This window comes from Lipotes vexillifer, unplaced genomic scaffold (genome assembly GCF_000442215.2).
Source record: "Lipotes vexillifer unplaced genomic scaffold, Lipotes_vexillifer_v1.1 scaffold666, whole genome shotgun sequence".
NCBI lineage: Eukaryota > Metazoa > Chordata > Mammalia > Artiodactyla > Lipotidae > Lipotes > Lipotes vexillifer.
The window spans coordinates 4,610,360-4,626,073 of record NW_006787408.1 but is presented as its reverse complement, the minus strand read 5'-3'; the positions used below and the strand labels follow the sequence as shown (position 1 = coordinate 4,626,073).

General features: G+C 42.1%; 1 protein-coding gene across 1 annotated transcript; it reads right to left on the bottom strand.

The window, feature by feature from the left end:
• Window positions 1-321: 321 nt before the first annotated feature.
• Window positions 322-15,451, bottom strand: STON1 (stonin 1). The gene is made up of 3 exons (XM_007459987.1): window positions 13,493-15,451; window positions 6,082-6,284; window positions 322-3,340 (listed from the first exon to the last, which is right to left on the bottom strand). Exons 1-3 carry the CDS (start codon window positions 15,405-15,407, stop codon window positions 3,266-3,268), a joined length of 2,193 nt encoding a protein of 730 aa, XP_007460049.1. The 5' UTR covers window positions 15,408-15,451; the 3' UTR covers window positions 322-3,265.
• Between the last annotated feature and the right edge of the window lie 263 nt (window positions 15,452-15,714).

The following is a 15,714-nucleotide window of genomic DNA, read 5'->3' as shown; positions in this document are numbered from 1 at the left end:
TCCTTAGAACCACTTGTAACATCTTACCAGTTCCCTCATTAGTTAATGAGTTAAGTAAGATCTTGGGCACATACTCATATCATTTATGAGAGTGATGATTACATCCTCTTTTAAAAATCATCCTTTAACATCACAAATTGTAGTTTGATTGTGTTATTTTTCCAGGATGTGCCAAGACGCCATGTACACTGAGTCCTTAATAGTGAAGCAGGTATACATTTGCCTGACAGAGTCAATTGGTTAAGTTTGTTGAAATTGATTTCATACCTTAAAAAAAATTGCCCCAGACCTTGCAAAAGAAGATATAAGTCCATTGTACAGCAAGAATCATTTGAAATACATCTTTAATTTTAAAAAATCAATATGCAATCTACAAAATACTTCGTTACATGATTATTAAGGCTCAATCTATTTTATATCTGTATTGATGACATAAAATCATATTTTGAATAAGATATAATAATACTTAGTCATTATTAAGGAAGGCCTTCTGACCTAATTTATAAGAGAGGAAGGGCTATATCGAAAGCACAGACCCAGAATGAAGGGAACTAAAACCCTAGAACTGTTTAATATATAAATCAGGTCAAAAAATGCCAGCCTTTATTTATGCTAGGAAGGGTTTTTTTCCATACTTTTTTTAATGGATAAACTATTTCTATCCCCATAAAAAAAGGAAATGTCCTTAAATTCAGATCTGTAAATTGATCAGGTAACCATCAAGCCATGAATTCATTTAAGCAGCTAATAGGATCCTTTGACTGGTAAGGCAACCAGACCAAACCAATTAGAGCAGAACAATTCATCCCAAACTGGCCAACTCCTTGGAAGTCTGCCACTGTGTCAATTAAACAAATGACCCCCAAGGGGGTCAAACTCATAAAGCATTGATCTAAATTACCTAAATTAAAATGCTAGAAAGGAGTAGTTCCTCCTTCATTCACTTCCTTCCTCCATTCCCTACCTTAAAAGCAGGAGTTTTTATTGTTGTTGTTTTGAAGATCATCATTTACTTTCTGGCAAAGGAGATTCTACTTCTTAATTTGTAAGTCTAAGTGAACCCTACCTGATTTTTCACTTAGAGCATCAGGATCACATTTGACCTTCTGCCATTTCTGAGGTCAGAAGAATTGTATTAAAAAGCCTCTCCACCTGACATAGAATGTTACTTTAACGTTAAGTAATGAATATTTAAGGATCCTAATAGATGTGCAAATGAACAATTATGCTGCAGCACCCCGCTGTTCCTGCCATCAACCTTTGCATTGCTGCAGAAACTCACTTGGGCTTCAGTCAGCCTTTTGTTACATTGCCAGCACTGAATCTTGAGATGTTCCTGAAGGCTGAAGGGCTGGTGAATAAATGACCCCAGCAGTGAGGTACCCACACATACTGGCAACCTGTGAAGCCTAAGGAGTGATTAACTGAACCCTGTGCTGTAAATAAATATTCATCAAGTTCATCTGAATCAGACTCTGAGTTCTTTATGGGCAGGATGCCATAAAACAGATCTGCAAGGACCAGCAGTAATTAACCCAGCTACCGTCCCTGGTATCATGGAGCAGCATCAGGTTCGGTCCGCCTCCATATTTGTTCTGAGCAGATTGAAGTCACTCCAGAATGTGCCACACCAGATGATGAGGCAGGATGGTGGAATTTTTTTTAAATGACACGCACATAGATTCGCCCTCCTATACATCAACAGTGAGTCTCAAGCATATGATATTATGAGCAATACATCAGCTGAAGTTAAAAAGAGCAATACCAGTTCATTTTAACAGTCAACTTTTGCATTCTTTGCCTTTACAGTAAAATAATGAAAAGCATTAAATCTGCTGATTGATACAGATCATAAATGTTTGTTTTATAAAATCTGCATTTTTTAACAGATTAAAATGAATGTAATGTAACATTAAATAAAATGTACGAGACAAACTCTGTGGGCCAACAAATAATGTTGTTTGGAAGAACGCTATTATATCAGTTTTGACTCAAAACAAATTTAGTAAATAAAGAAAAATATCCCCTAATCATATTTAAGGATCCACATAAATTGAAGGTACATTAATACCATGTGTTTTTTCCACATGTTTTTCTGACTAAAAAAATACCTAGAATATAGATTTCCTAAATTTAAAAGTCTGACCTTTCCCTATAAACACTGAAAGGAAATTATAAACAGAATTATAACTGCTAATGCCATTGGCTTTTGATTAAAAAACAAAGATTTACCTGACTTTGAAGAATAGAAATATCACTTCTTAGAAACGTAGATAAAATAATCTAGTGTCTTTCACTTTGCTCATCTTTTAAAGAAAATTACTCTAAATTAAGCAGAATTAGCATAAATAGCATGATAGCAGAACTAACATAAAATAATCATAATATGATTTAGACTTCTACTCAAGAGAAGCTTGTGTTAATTAAAAAAAAAATACTTTATCAAAATACATTCTTAGAATCTACACTTCTGGGAAACAATATTCATGAACTTTAAAAATTCATTTTTAACATACATAAATATTTTAACTAGTGTCCAATACTGGGATTCCATTTTGAAAGGAATATCTCCAAGCAAAGGGCAATATGTCTTAGTGACTTGTACTAAAATATGTATATCAACAGAACTAGCTTCTTTGCAGCACACACCAGAATACAAATGTATTTTGAAAATAATGATACCGTGGGTGAAAGACAGGTACCAAATACAGCTGATGGTTACTCACCAGTGTGGTAATAGGAAGATAAATAATTCAGAGTCAGAGATAGTCCCACATCTCCATGTTAGCCTGTGGTTTCAACATCATCCTACAACTAACCACGTTTCAGAGAAGAGCAAGAGGGGTGGTTTATGTCTCCTTTGATTGCCTCGTCCTCTAGTACTAGCGCTAGCTCAATAAGAAGAGGGAGGGGCTGGAGGATAATAAATATGGCCCCAGGTAACCCAGATGGCAAAACAATCAGCCACCAAGTAACCAAAAATCAAAAATCCTTTGGCCAAGTGGCTGTCAGGTCACAATAATGGAGCCTTTGAGTTTCACTAGGAAACAAAAACATCATGAAAATTATAGACACAGTTTAGATCACATCCCCAGGGCACAAACATATCAAAAGCATAAAGTACAGACGGTTTGGATGAAGGTCTAAACTTCTCTAAATGTAACCACTGGGCCTGTCATTTCCACTCTACAGTAGCAGAACTTTGTGTGGTTTCTGTGAACTACGTATTTGGAAAGTGGGTCGTCATCACTGACTCTTGCTACTCCTACTGAGTTACGCAGTCACCAGCTTTATCTGGGTCTTCTCCATCGATTTTAATCCACTTCTTTTCTATTTCAACCTGTCATGCAAAAGCAAAACAGGGGCAGCATTAACAAATGCAACACAGCATAACATCTCTTCAGTCCTCGTTTGTAAATGAGGCAAGGACTCTAGCCACCTCATCCTTTGGACACAAACACAGCCCCTCTACCCTGTCATGCCCGTTCCCAAGTGAAGCACACTGCTCTCTTTTGGGACAACAGAGTCTCCCAAATCCTTCCCTTCTAGGGTCAAATCTGAAAGAGGACAAACTTTCTTCTAAGTCAGACACAGGTTTTATAAAATGTATACAGACTACATATACTGATAAGACATTTACAAATCTGGCTAGACATGTGATCAAAGATCCCCCCCGAGTATCATATATCCAGCCTCTGGCCCACCTGAGATTTAGAGCACACCCAAAATCATCTCTCTAACTAAAACTAGTTTACAACAGTAAACAGCTGGGCCAAACCATCTGCCTGCCCCTCTTCTTTTTCATCTCACCTCAAACGGCACCTCCTCACAGAGGCCCTCCAGGACCACTCCAGATAAGGAAGCCCTCCCTCCCTCTCTATCCTGTGACCCTCTTTTACTCTCTTCTTAGAATTTGTCACTACTTAAAACTATGTTATTTGCTTGTTTACTAATTATTTTTTGTTCCACCACTAGAAGGTAGGCTTTATGAGAACAGGGAGTTGTCTTTTGTTCACCTTTGTGTTCCCAGCATCTACGGCAGCAGCTGGCACTTTGAAATTGCTCAATAAATACTTATTAAATGGAAGATAACATTTTGAAACTGACTGCCACCAACGCTATTAAAGCTAAAGAGACCTTGGTATATAATTTTGAGCGGTCCTGTACAACTATGTGAAACTGGCACATCCCATGAACAGCAAATAGTACAAATGACATCTCCATGAGCACCTGACACACATTTCAGTCACACATAATACTTAGATGCCTAGTGTTACAGGTCAGGCTCCCCGAGAAGATGCTGAGATGGAGACTGATGTGCAGAAAGTTTACTGGGGAGGGCTGCTGGGGAGGACACCTGACAGGGAAGGGAGGGAAGGGAGCAGAACAGGAAGAGGGGGAAGTCGGGCCACAGAGCAGTCACAGTAAAGGCTTCAGCCGGTCCCCAGGGAGGGCTGAAGCTATGAAGGCCCTGCAGGGTTATTCCAACTTGAGGCATAAGGGTCTTTAGACCCCTGACCCACCAGTTACTGGACACAGGCTGCCCCAGGAAGGGGGCGTGACCTGGAGCATGGCATCCTTCTTCATCCAGGGCAATTCCCAGCTGTCGAGGGAATAAGTCCTTCGGTCCTGAAGGGGCTGCACAGAACAGCACCCATTCATCATTCACTTTACCACTAGAATAAAAATCACTGGACGCAAACATACAGGCTTCTGAACAGACAGTCCAAAATAAAGAAAAATCCAGACTTGGTTACTATATTATAGCACCACCAGTTGGTGCTAATGATGTCTTATAAAATCACACCATTTCAAGGTACTATGGGGGACTTTCCCTTGTGGCGCAGTGGTTAAGAATTTGCCTGCCCATGCAGGGGACACGGGTTTGAGCCCTGGTCTGGGAAGATCCCACATGTCACGGAGCAACTAAGCCCGTGCGCCACAACTACTGAGCCCGCGGGCCTAGAGGCCGTGCTCCGCAGCAAAAGAAGCCACCACAGTGAGAAGCCTGCGCACCGCAATGAAGAGTAGCCCCTGCTCGACGCAACTCGAGAAAGCCAGCGCACAGCAACGAAGACCCAACGCAGCCAAAAATAAATTAATTAATTTTTAAAAAAAGACACTATTGGAAATGTGTGGCAGAGGTTATCTGTATATCTAAGTCTGAAGATGAGAAGGAAAAGCAAGTTTAGGAACAAACTCGTGCAAGTGTATGTCACTCTTTAATTCATCTGGTGCAAGAATGCAGATGAGCTGATGGTGAACATTTAAAATTGTGGTGATAGGGCTTCCCTGGTGGCGCAGTTGTTGACGGTCCGCCTGCTGATGCAGGGGACACGGGTTCGTGACCCGGTCCGGGAAGATCCCACATGCCGTGGAGCGGCTGGGCCTGTGAGCCATGGCCGCTGAGCCTGTGCATCCAGAGCCTGCGCATCCGGAGCCTTGCTCCGCAGCGGGAGAGGCCACAGCAGTGAGAGGCCCGCGTACCGCAAAAATAAATAAATAAATAAATAAATAAATAAATAAAATTGTGGTGATAGAGTAACTCAGTATTTCCCAAAGAGTGCTCCACAGAATACTATTCCAGAAGATATTGACAGGTGTTTTCAAGAGACAAGATTCCATAATTGATGAGTTGGGAGAAACTGAGTTAAGTTTAACAAGTTTCTTTATTGCAGAACTTCTCAGAGCCTTTGTTCAACATTAATTTAGTGTACGACGTCCCCCAACTTATTTTTTTCTTGGGTCATTATATGGGACATGTGTTCCATAGAACACATTTTGGGAAATGCTGTTCTAACAAAATCTTTATTATAAATATGCTTCTGAAATGTGAACTTATTTTTAATGCCCCATTTTTCATTGAGAGCTGAGTTAAGTACACAGCACTGTGTCCTCAGGCTTCCAATGTTCTCTGGAACTGAGGGGAAGAACTAGGCTCACTGGTGACCATCACTCTCTTCTAGGTCAATACACACATACACACACACAGTCACTTAACAGGGCAAAGCAAATATCTAAAGCCAAATCAGGTCAAAGCTTCGGAAGCCCCAATTTGAACTCAAGGGCTTCGGGATGTACCTGGATGTTGTAGCAGGCTCGCTGATGAACATGTTTCTGTGGCTGGACATCACTCTCCACCCCCAGAGACCTGACCTCTGTCCTTGAGGCACAGGTGTCAAGAATCCCAAACTGAACAGTAGCAAATGGATACCAATCAGAGGGAATTTCTTGGTCTGATCCAAGTTCTAGTTTGTATGACAAACAATGGGGATGATCAGGACCTTGAAGAAAAAAATCAAACGGTCAGTCAAAGTATTTCAACGGCCATTGAACATTTCTCTTGAGCCTAAGAGGCATGCATCCCTCTCTTTAATAAGCATTTCCATTAGCACTATGGTTGTGTGAATTCCATTAAACGACATACCATCAAAATTCACAATTTTGCACTAACTGGAGGGAAGTCTACCTGCATTTTTTAAGTACTAGCTTTAAAATAAGTACAACTTTATCATTATATAGTTATATATGTTAACTCCCAAAATGTTTTCAATGAGAAGTATGCTGTTTCTTTTTTTAAAAAGAAAGTTTAATATTTCATTTAATTATTCAAATAAAACAATGACCAACAATACAGTGATCAGAAAAATTTAGAATTATATCAAGTTCATATGTGAGTGCCTTCTGTTGGGTGATTCTAATGCAGAATAATAAAAGTATGCTAAGTTTCTTAAATTAAAAGGTGAGTAATATTTATATTAAGCATCATTATTTGGCTATAATGTGCATAAGATCTGTAAAGAAAGAAAACTTTCTCTTAAGTAGACTGAATAAGATCTTACAGTAATTCTTAATTTATTCATTTTCTTACCACTCTATTTATTGATAGATAATGCAAAGGTAAATTTCAGCCTAAATTAGGCCACATTATAAAGAATTATGATTTTTTTAAAAAGTTAAACTTAATGAACTTTTTTACATTTCAGAAAATACTCTAGGCCAAGAATTCTTTTTTTAGTAGAATGGATTATTTTTCAGTACACTAATTCCCACTCACCCTCACTTAAAGCTTTGACTGGAACAAATGTACCGTGTAAATATGGGCATACTGACTTTCAGTGTTTCAGCGCAATATCTCTTTTCACTTCACTTTGCCATATATTGAGCATCTACTCTATGCCAAGCCAGGCCCTGTGCCAGACCTAGGGATATCAGATATACACAAAAGCTTTAAGAGGGGTCAGGTACTGTGTGTGTGTGTTTATGTGTGTGTGTCACAATGGAGTAAAAAATATTTTCAATGTAATCACTTTAGTCCACAGCATCTGCATATCCCATGCAGCTATCTTTACTTAAATTAAATGTATGAGATGACAATAATTTCAAAAGCCAGATTAAATTACTATACCACTGACACAACTCAAGAAAGAACATTTCCATCAGAATATAGCTTTAGGCACAAAAACAAGAGTTTAAGGGATTTCACTTAATTCTTAAAAGATAAATTGCCTTTCATTCCTTACAACCTGTTTCTTGTAGAGAGACTAATAGAATTCTAAGGCTGTAAAAGGCCTTGAGAACTCATCCATCAATTAACCAACAGATGCTCATTAGCATTTCCTCTCACTTGTAGGGGAGGACAACAGCGGCCTCAGAGGTGCTCTAAGCTACCCAGATCACTGCAGGCAAGTGATAACTTTATTCACACACACACAAAGCCAGGGGAGAGTCCACAATCCATTAGCCTTTCTGGCCTTCTGTCTGCAGGATACATAAGTTTATTTAAACTTAATTCAGGCAGTCTTCAGTCCTTTACGGCATAGTGGTTAAGCACATAAACACTGGACTCAGATGGCCCAGGGTCAGATCCCAGCTCTGCTATTTAAAAGGTGGGTGACCCTTGGCAGGTTATTTGATCTCTCTGAGCCTCAGTTTCCCCATCTGAAAATGGGGGTGATGATGATGATAACAACACAAACCTTACGGGATTGCTGTGAGGATTAAACAAGCTAGTTGGCACACATAAGAGCTCTAGGGACGTGGTATACTACAGTGGTATAGATAGAAGTGCACAGTGCTATTCTATTATAAATTCAGTATTGTTATTTAATTACCATAATTTTGCTAATGAAAGCACCATGAATTCTACCCTTGTAGAGTTGAAAATGATACTGGAGATGATCTAATTGATATTAGATGTGAATGTTGATATTCACATTTTAAAGAGAAACTCTTTTGGAACTTTTGCAATGAAAATCACCCAAGCTGAAGACCTCGTACTCCAAAAATAGGTTTAGAAGCAAAACCTTTCTACCCCCTTTTCTAAAAAACTGGTAAAAGGAGAACGTTTTTCCTTTCAAGTTTTCTGGCATATTTTTCCTGGCTTTTAAAACTCTAAATACTCTACAATGTTTAATAACTCACACTCCCTTTGGACTTTGATATCCATGAAGAGAAGTATCATGTCCGTCCTTAGCACAAGCCTGGCACATTTGGGGCTCAAAGGATATTTGTGGAATTTACAAGTGAATGAACAAAAGATAGAGGAAAATCATGTTCTTTATCTCAGTACTGACCACCAGGGGGCACTCTCGGGCTTCGGTAATTAGTCCCTCATCACTTTCTAAGGACCAGGCATGCAAATCACGAAATCTATTAAGGTCTAGTAGATACCGGGGTCCCTCTTGAACCAAAATATTTCACATGTGAAACTGAATTGGTGAGAGCTGGAGGGAATGAATGGTAGAAGAATGACACAAGTAGTGGAGGAGGAGAGAACAACCAATGTGCTGAAGAGAAAGCAAAGAAAAAAGTAAAGGCGAGTCATATTTAAAAATTGGTAAAACTGGGAAAGTGGGGATAGATACGTTTGTTAATTGACCCTCCACCATTGCTCACTTCTCTTTCTAATTCGACGCTACCATATGTACCCTCTATGACTAATCGGTGTTTTCAAATGTCCTCATTCTCTTCTCCCTCTCCTTCCTCCCTTTTCCTCTTTCTCCCTCCCCCCTCCTTTTCCACCACCTTCTCTTCCTCCTTCTCCCCCCTCCTCCTCCTCTTTCCCACCCCCAGCAAAATCTGTGCACAAGAAACTGTCCTCTGTTTTCACACCTCAGCCTGAATGAACTATCTGGGGCCAACCTTTGCTGTAAAACGAAAGGCTCACCCACTGTTAAAGGAATATTAAGCATTGATGTGCTGGTAGGAGACATTTAAGGAGCCAGCATCCCTTCCCACCTACCCTGATATCACATATAAGTTATTTCACCAATAGGAAAATTCAATTCCGATCTCAAAAATCCCCAGGAAAGGGACATAAAATTTTTTTGTAATTAGTACTTCATATATTTTTTTAGTTTCCTTTTAAAAAAAAATTTTTTTTTCTAACAGGTTTTTCAGAAACTAGCTTGAAAGGGTAACGTTTTAAAGACCCTCTTTTAAAATCCTCTGTTCTCTAAATGCCCGAGTGATTTTAAAATCATATAGAAACATCGAGATACTCTAAGTCCTTGCTCCTCCACGTGAGGTCCGTGGCCAGCCGCGCTGGCATCACCGGAGCACGTGTGGGTGACACAGTATGGGGGAGCCCCACCTGCTGATTCAGAGTCCGCATTTTAACAAGGTGATTCATCCGCACACAAAAGTTTGAGAAGCACTGCCTTAGGATAAAGATTTCCTCTCCGCCCCAACCTTACTCTTTCTATGCTTCTTCTCAAGAAGCAAAATGCCAGGCAGCCTCTTACTCTTTGCATTATCCTCCCCCAACCCCTATCGTGGAGAAGCCTCGGCGACAGGGCCACGTGATCCCAGAAGTGTCTGGGCCCCAGCCTGGCTCAGAGCTGCCCCCTGCCCCCTCCCCCAGACTCCATCAGACACAGCCTCACTGCCTTTTCCCGGGCCTCCTCTTGGTGCACAGACCTGACTTGAACAAAGCAGCTTTATCCCAAAGAACTTGGTCAGTGAATTCTCACCACGTAATTGTCTGGAATGCTCACATTCTGTGTGAGCCTGGTGCTATGACAGTCTTCCACAAATATTCCCAAAGGCCAAGACCAAGTCCAGCCACAGCCTCTCTGGGAATGCACACTCTTTGAATTGTTCTCAGTGAGCTCAACTGCTGGTAAATATGGACGGGAGGGCAATAACAGGGCTCTAGAAGACACAGGGATACACAGAGCAGGGAGGAGTGATGCCTAGGAGACCATGACAGGTCTCCCAGGAGAGGTACAAGGCCAGCTGCATGGGAGAGCCTCTTACAAGCACCAATAGCTGGGCCTCACCCTGGGAGTCTGACTGGTAGGGATGGGGCCTAAATATGGGTATTTTAAATATTAAAGCTCCAATGATTTTAAGGACTCTTAACATGCAGCCAGGGCTGGGAAACAGATTTTAAAAGGAGAGGCTATCTCAGCTAATGGCACCATCGCCCACCCGGACCTCCTCCCAGCCCCTCCCTTTCCTGCAGGCCCACAGACCATCTGTCACTGTCTCGAGGTCACCTCTTCTGAATTCGCTCACCCACCGCTCACCTCTGTCTCAGTGCTCCCACTGCCCTCCACCTTGGTCAGCCTCTCTCCCCTCCTACCAGCCTCCCTGTACTATAATCTACTGAACCTTTCCTCTGCAACGTACGCCTGACTTTCTAAAACAAGGTAGGATTCTGTCACAGTCATGCCTGAAAACATTCCTGAGGCCCTGCTGACAAACTCCACACCCCACAGCATGGCTCACGACCCTCTTGGCAGGCTGGTTTCTTCTCCAACTATCCCCTCGGCCCCATAACTCAGGTAAGATCCCCCACTGACACGCCTGTGTTTCTGCTGTTTCTATCCTTGATGGAGTCCCACTGATTCTCACAGGCCAAGCTGAAGCATCACCTCCCCAGCAGAGCCTTCCCTACTGCTCCCTGCAGTTGATGACTCCTTCCTCTGGGATCCCTATTAGATAACGTCTGTACACGTTCCAGAAGAGAAGAGAGCAGATTTCCACAGCTCATTTGGACAGCTGCTTCCGCGTCTGCCTCGCCTACTAGATTTATGTTTCCAGACAGCAGGGATCATGTTTGCATCTGTATCCCCCAAGCACCCAGCACAGAGCCTGTACCTAGAGGAAATTCAGTGGGTGTTTGTGGAATGGACGTGTGAATGAGTGAGCCCTCTTACTAAATTCTTGTTGACTGAATCAATTAACTCTACCATTAATTCTGAGAAAATGCACTGTTATGAACAGGATCATTTTCACAAGAAGCTTTGTATGTTGTTCTCCTTCCAAAATTAGAAAAGAATGATTGGTACAGGTTCTCAGTTTGAAAAAAAAAAAAAAGCGTGGTTGCCCCGGAGCGTCTAGCTGGAGTGCCTGCTCCGAGGTAGAGCAGCTGGAGTGGGCTCATTGCGAACCTGTCCCCCTGGCCCTCTGACCCCAGCAGGACAAGCCAGCAGGCTGAGCCCTCTGTGCTCCTCTCTCAGAGGCATAAGCATTGCTGCAAATCCATGCAAAAAGTGCACCTGACCTTTTGTTCTGGGCCCAGTGACCATCCCTAGGACCAAAGGAGAACAGGAGTCAGGTTATATCACCCAGACCTCAGAGGACGTCTGTGGACCAAGGAGGTTACAGTTCGCGTTCCAGCCTACCTCCCCCTTTCCCTTTGTGTTCAGCAAAATAAAAGGCAACGATATTCTGATTTTTATAACGTCTCTCACCTAAAAGTAGCACAAATAACTTTGAGAACATATCCCTTGGAACCACACAGTCAAAACCTCAAAATCTGTTTCCCTGGGGGGAAGACAATCTGAGAATGGTTTGAACTTGCTCCTCCAGCAACGTTATCAAGAAGGCAGGAAGCATTACCGCTGTGGATGATATCCTGGAAGATATTCCCATCATGCTGGAGTTGACCAAGAGGTACCGTCAGAGGCCACGCCTGTGACCATGCTATCCTTTCACTGCCTCTCCCTGCCCTGGGCCTGGGCTCTCCTGGCTGTTCCTTGGGACTAGAAGGTAACCACCAACTACTGTGAGTCAGGAGGACACTGTGGAGGGGAATTTGGCATGAATGGAGAAAAGCAGGGAGTGTCAGGAAAGGCTACTGAATGGGGCCTTCCCTTCAGCACAGGGGCCTAGGGCTCCTCAGCTGCCAGCTGTGTCTCTCACCTGCTGGGCCCTGTCTGTAGCTCAAGATACAATCAGTCGACAGACGTTAAGCCAGAAAACTGCAGGGCACAGACAAGGTGGCATGCTGCCCCTTAGGTCCACTGTAGTCTGGGGCTAGCTCTTCCGGCCCCAAAACATCACGAGACCTGCAGAGCAGTTTCCCTCAACCTGGGTCATACATTAGGTTCACCTGGGGAGCTCTCAAAACATATGGGTGCCTGGGGCCCTCCCCCAGAGATTCTGCTTTAATTGGCATAGAGTAGAGCTTAAACATCAAGGTTATTTAAAAGCTCTCAGGCTATTCTGACGGCCAGTTTTGAGAAACACTGCTGTAGGTCCACCCTGAATAAAAATGCTTCCTCTGCAGTCCACAGCGTGGAGGGCCCTAGGATGTAATTAAATTCCCCTGAAGGATTAGACCAGATGTGAGCTCTTTGGAAACAGGGATCAATCTTACTTCTCTTTAGCCCCAGCACCTGATGTGGCACTTGGAATACAGTTAAGTGCTCAATAAAGGTTTGCCTAAATGATGAATGCATCAACTCAGATGCCCCAAATCTGCCCCCAACTTAGCTCCATAGCCCAGTGTTCTGCCAGAAATAACTGAACTAAAACAGGCAGCAGCCCTAATTTCAAATTTTGCTTTTTTGCTTTATTATGTTACACCCACTACTAACTTACTACTTTAAAATAAATACAGTGCTAGGGCTGTCTCTTCAAAGTTGTAAGCTTCTAGATTCATTGTTTGCCTTACAAAGTAAAAAAGAGTAACTGAATTTTAATGCTTAATTAAAATTAAAACAACTTGTCAAGATGGTCAAATTGGTCAATTCAGCAAAAGAAATTAACTTGGGTAAAAATGAAAGGTAGTCTTATTTCAAGAAGCAGGGAACAAAACCTAAGGAGGAAGTGGTACTGGCTGAGAATACAAAAAAGTTCAGGTATGTTCAAGGATGACAGATCTTAAAAGGTCAGTTAGGGAATCTAAGCTATATGAACAATAATTTTAATATCTGAGGCTGACGGTTGAGGTCAAGAGGTCCAACTAGAAATTTTCCCTCGGTACCACCATCCATAATAAAATCCTAGCCTCGGATGGTATTTCTTATGATATCTTAAAAAAAAATTTAGGCTCAACTTATCTGGTAGAAATAGGCATAAGGGGACAAAATAAACCAGCTGTTTGACTAAATGTTCCATCTCCCACCCAGGGATGTAAGCATGGCCTCAGCTGACTGACGTTACCCCATCTGCCTCAGCCTGGTTTCAACCCAAGGAGGAGGGTGAAAACATTTAAGTGATTTCACATGAAAATCAGCTTGGAGTGTTGAATATTTACTTGAATTTTTATCAGGAAGCCGGTCTATCTTCCATACGACGGCCCGGTAGGCACTCTCATATTTTGCTGACCCCACAGTGACCTGTATGACAGGTTCAGATTCAGGTTCATGTAAACTCCCCAGACACGCCCGGCGGTTCATTTTGGCTTTCAGGGACTTCTGCCTCTGGAGGTTCATGGTCCACAGGGCCTTGATCCACTGTGATGGCACAGGAAAGTGTATCATTATGTTGTCACAGGACCTCAAGGATGGTCTCTGGACCAACGGGGCCATGTTGACAAAGGCCTGAAGCTCCACATACGCCCCCTGGACAACCACTACAGACTTCAGGGAAAAGGGAAGCTCTTCGCCGCTATACAAAGTCTTGAAACGCATCAGCTCAAACCGGCAGGCATCCAGAGGTACAAACTTAATGATTCTTGATTGCTCAAATTCTTGTGCTTTCACACACTTATGGAAATGATAGTCAAGAATATCAATCCCCTTCTTTTCTGGGTCTTTTTCAAAATAGCATTCATTTCGCTTCTGCAGCTCAAGGTCATTCAAGGTTAAAAAGCATTCTGTGTTCCCATTCACAAAGCAGAGGCACCAGATTTGAGTTATCACAGCACTTTCAACCAATTTTCTTTCTTCTTTAGTGATTTTACCCCAAAAGTTGTCCACAATTTCAAGGAAAACTTCTTGTTCCTCATAGTTCTTCTTTGGTTTTGAAACAGCTGGCAGCTTCATCAGCTCCTCCTCCACACTGGTCAGAAAGTCAAGGAAGTCATGGTACTCTGTGGAGCCCAACTTCAGCATTTGTTCTATGTCTGGTTCGTGAACTACTTCTGTCTTAGAATGGTATTTCCTTCTTTCTGTGTAAGACACATGTTCGATCTTCACAGTATGGATTTTTCCTGTCACACTAAAGTTCTCAACTTTGGGTTCAGAAAGCCTGCAGTATGGATTGAGCTGTAACTCTTTAAATGGTTTTTCTAACCCCTTCTCATAATACATTTGCAAAATTCCTCCAGGTAACACTTGTAGAAAAATTGGCCCCCACTGACGGGAAGACATCACATTCTTCTTCTCAGGAATTCTCAACATGAAAGACCATCCAGCTTTTGGCTGACTCCTGAAGAGCATGTGGGGCACAAAGGAAGAGGCAGCATCTTCAGCATACAGATACTGCGTAGACAAGTTTCCAAATGAGTCTTGGTTCTCAGCTGATTGGAGATGTTCAAGTTTCTCACAGATGTAGTTGAGTGAACATTGATTTAAGCCTTTTTGATCAATAGGCATCTCTTTGTCTCTTGATGGGACCATCTTTCTGCTTCCTGGAGGGTCAAAGGTGAGCTGGGAAGCACTGCCTTCATCTTTCCAAAATGGACTTGAAAAGGCACAGTCCTCCTGAAAATACTGAAACTGGGGAGTATCACTTTGGAACCCTAGGCTTTCAGCCTGATGAGGGCTCATTTCATCTGGAAGACCCACTTTGGGAGCTGGATGTATACATGAGTGGTCACTGAGTAAGGAAGCATGGGATAAACAGGTTGGTTTAGTAGGCAATAAGGAAGAATCTGCTCCAGCTGTAAGTGGACTGTTTGAAGATGATTCTGGAATAGGATAAAGCACATGAGTCCCTGCTTTGGGGATGCCAGGAAAACCTGGGAAGTCTTTGGTAGGTGTAGAAAGAGGAGAGTTACTTGGAGGTCCTGGACTGAAATAAAAGTCTATGATGGGAGAGGAGAGAGGGGTACTGCTGGTGGAGGAATATCCACTGGGAAATTCCTTAGTGCCAGAAAGGTTCAGTTTAAGTCCATTTGGCCTACAAATGCCTTGATTCTCCAGAGGGAAATTCTTTGACTTTTGAGAAGACTGAAAAGCAGGGTCATCATCAAATGTGACCCAATTGCCTGGGTTTGTGGAGCACATCTTTGGGATCAGATTGTGGTCTTGCCAATGAATCAGATATGTTGTCTCTGTTAAAGGAGAAAGAGAAAATAAGAATATAAAATGAGAGGGAAAAATTCAAGTTACTAGAGGTCATTTGTTCTGAGAAACACTTGGATTTAAAAGTACCCAGATGTATAAATTAACTGAGTTTAAAGAAATGCTTAAAAACTGTAACACTTTTGACAGCTGAATGGATTAAAAAAACAAGATCTAACCGTATGCTGTTTATAAGAGACCCATTTTAGATTTAAGGACACACATAGACTGAAAGTGAAAAGATGGAAAA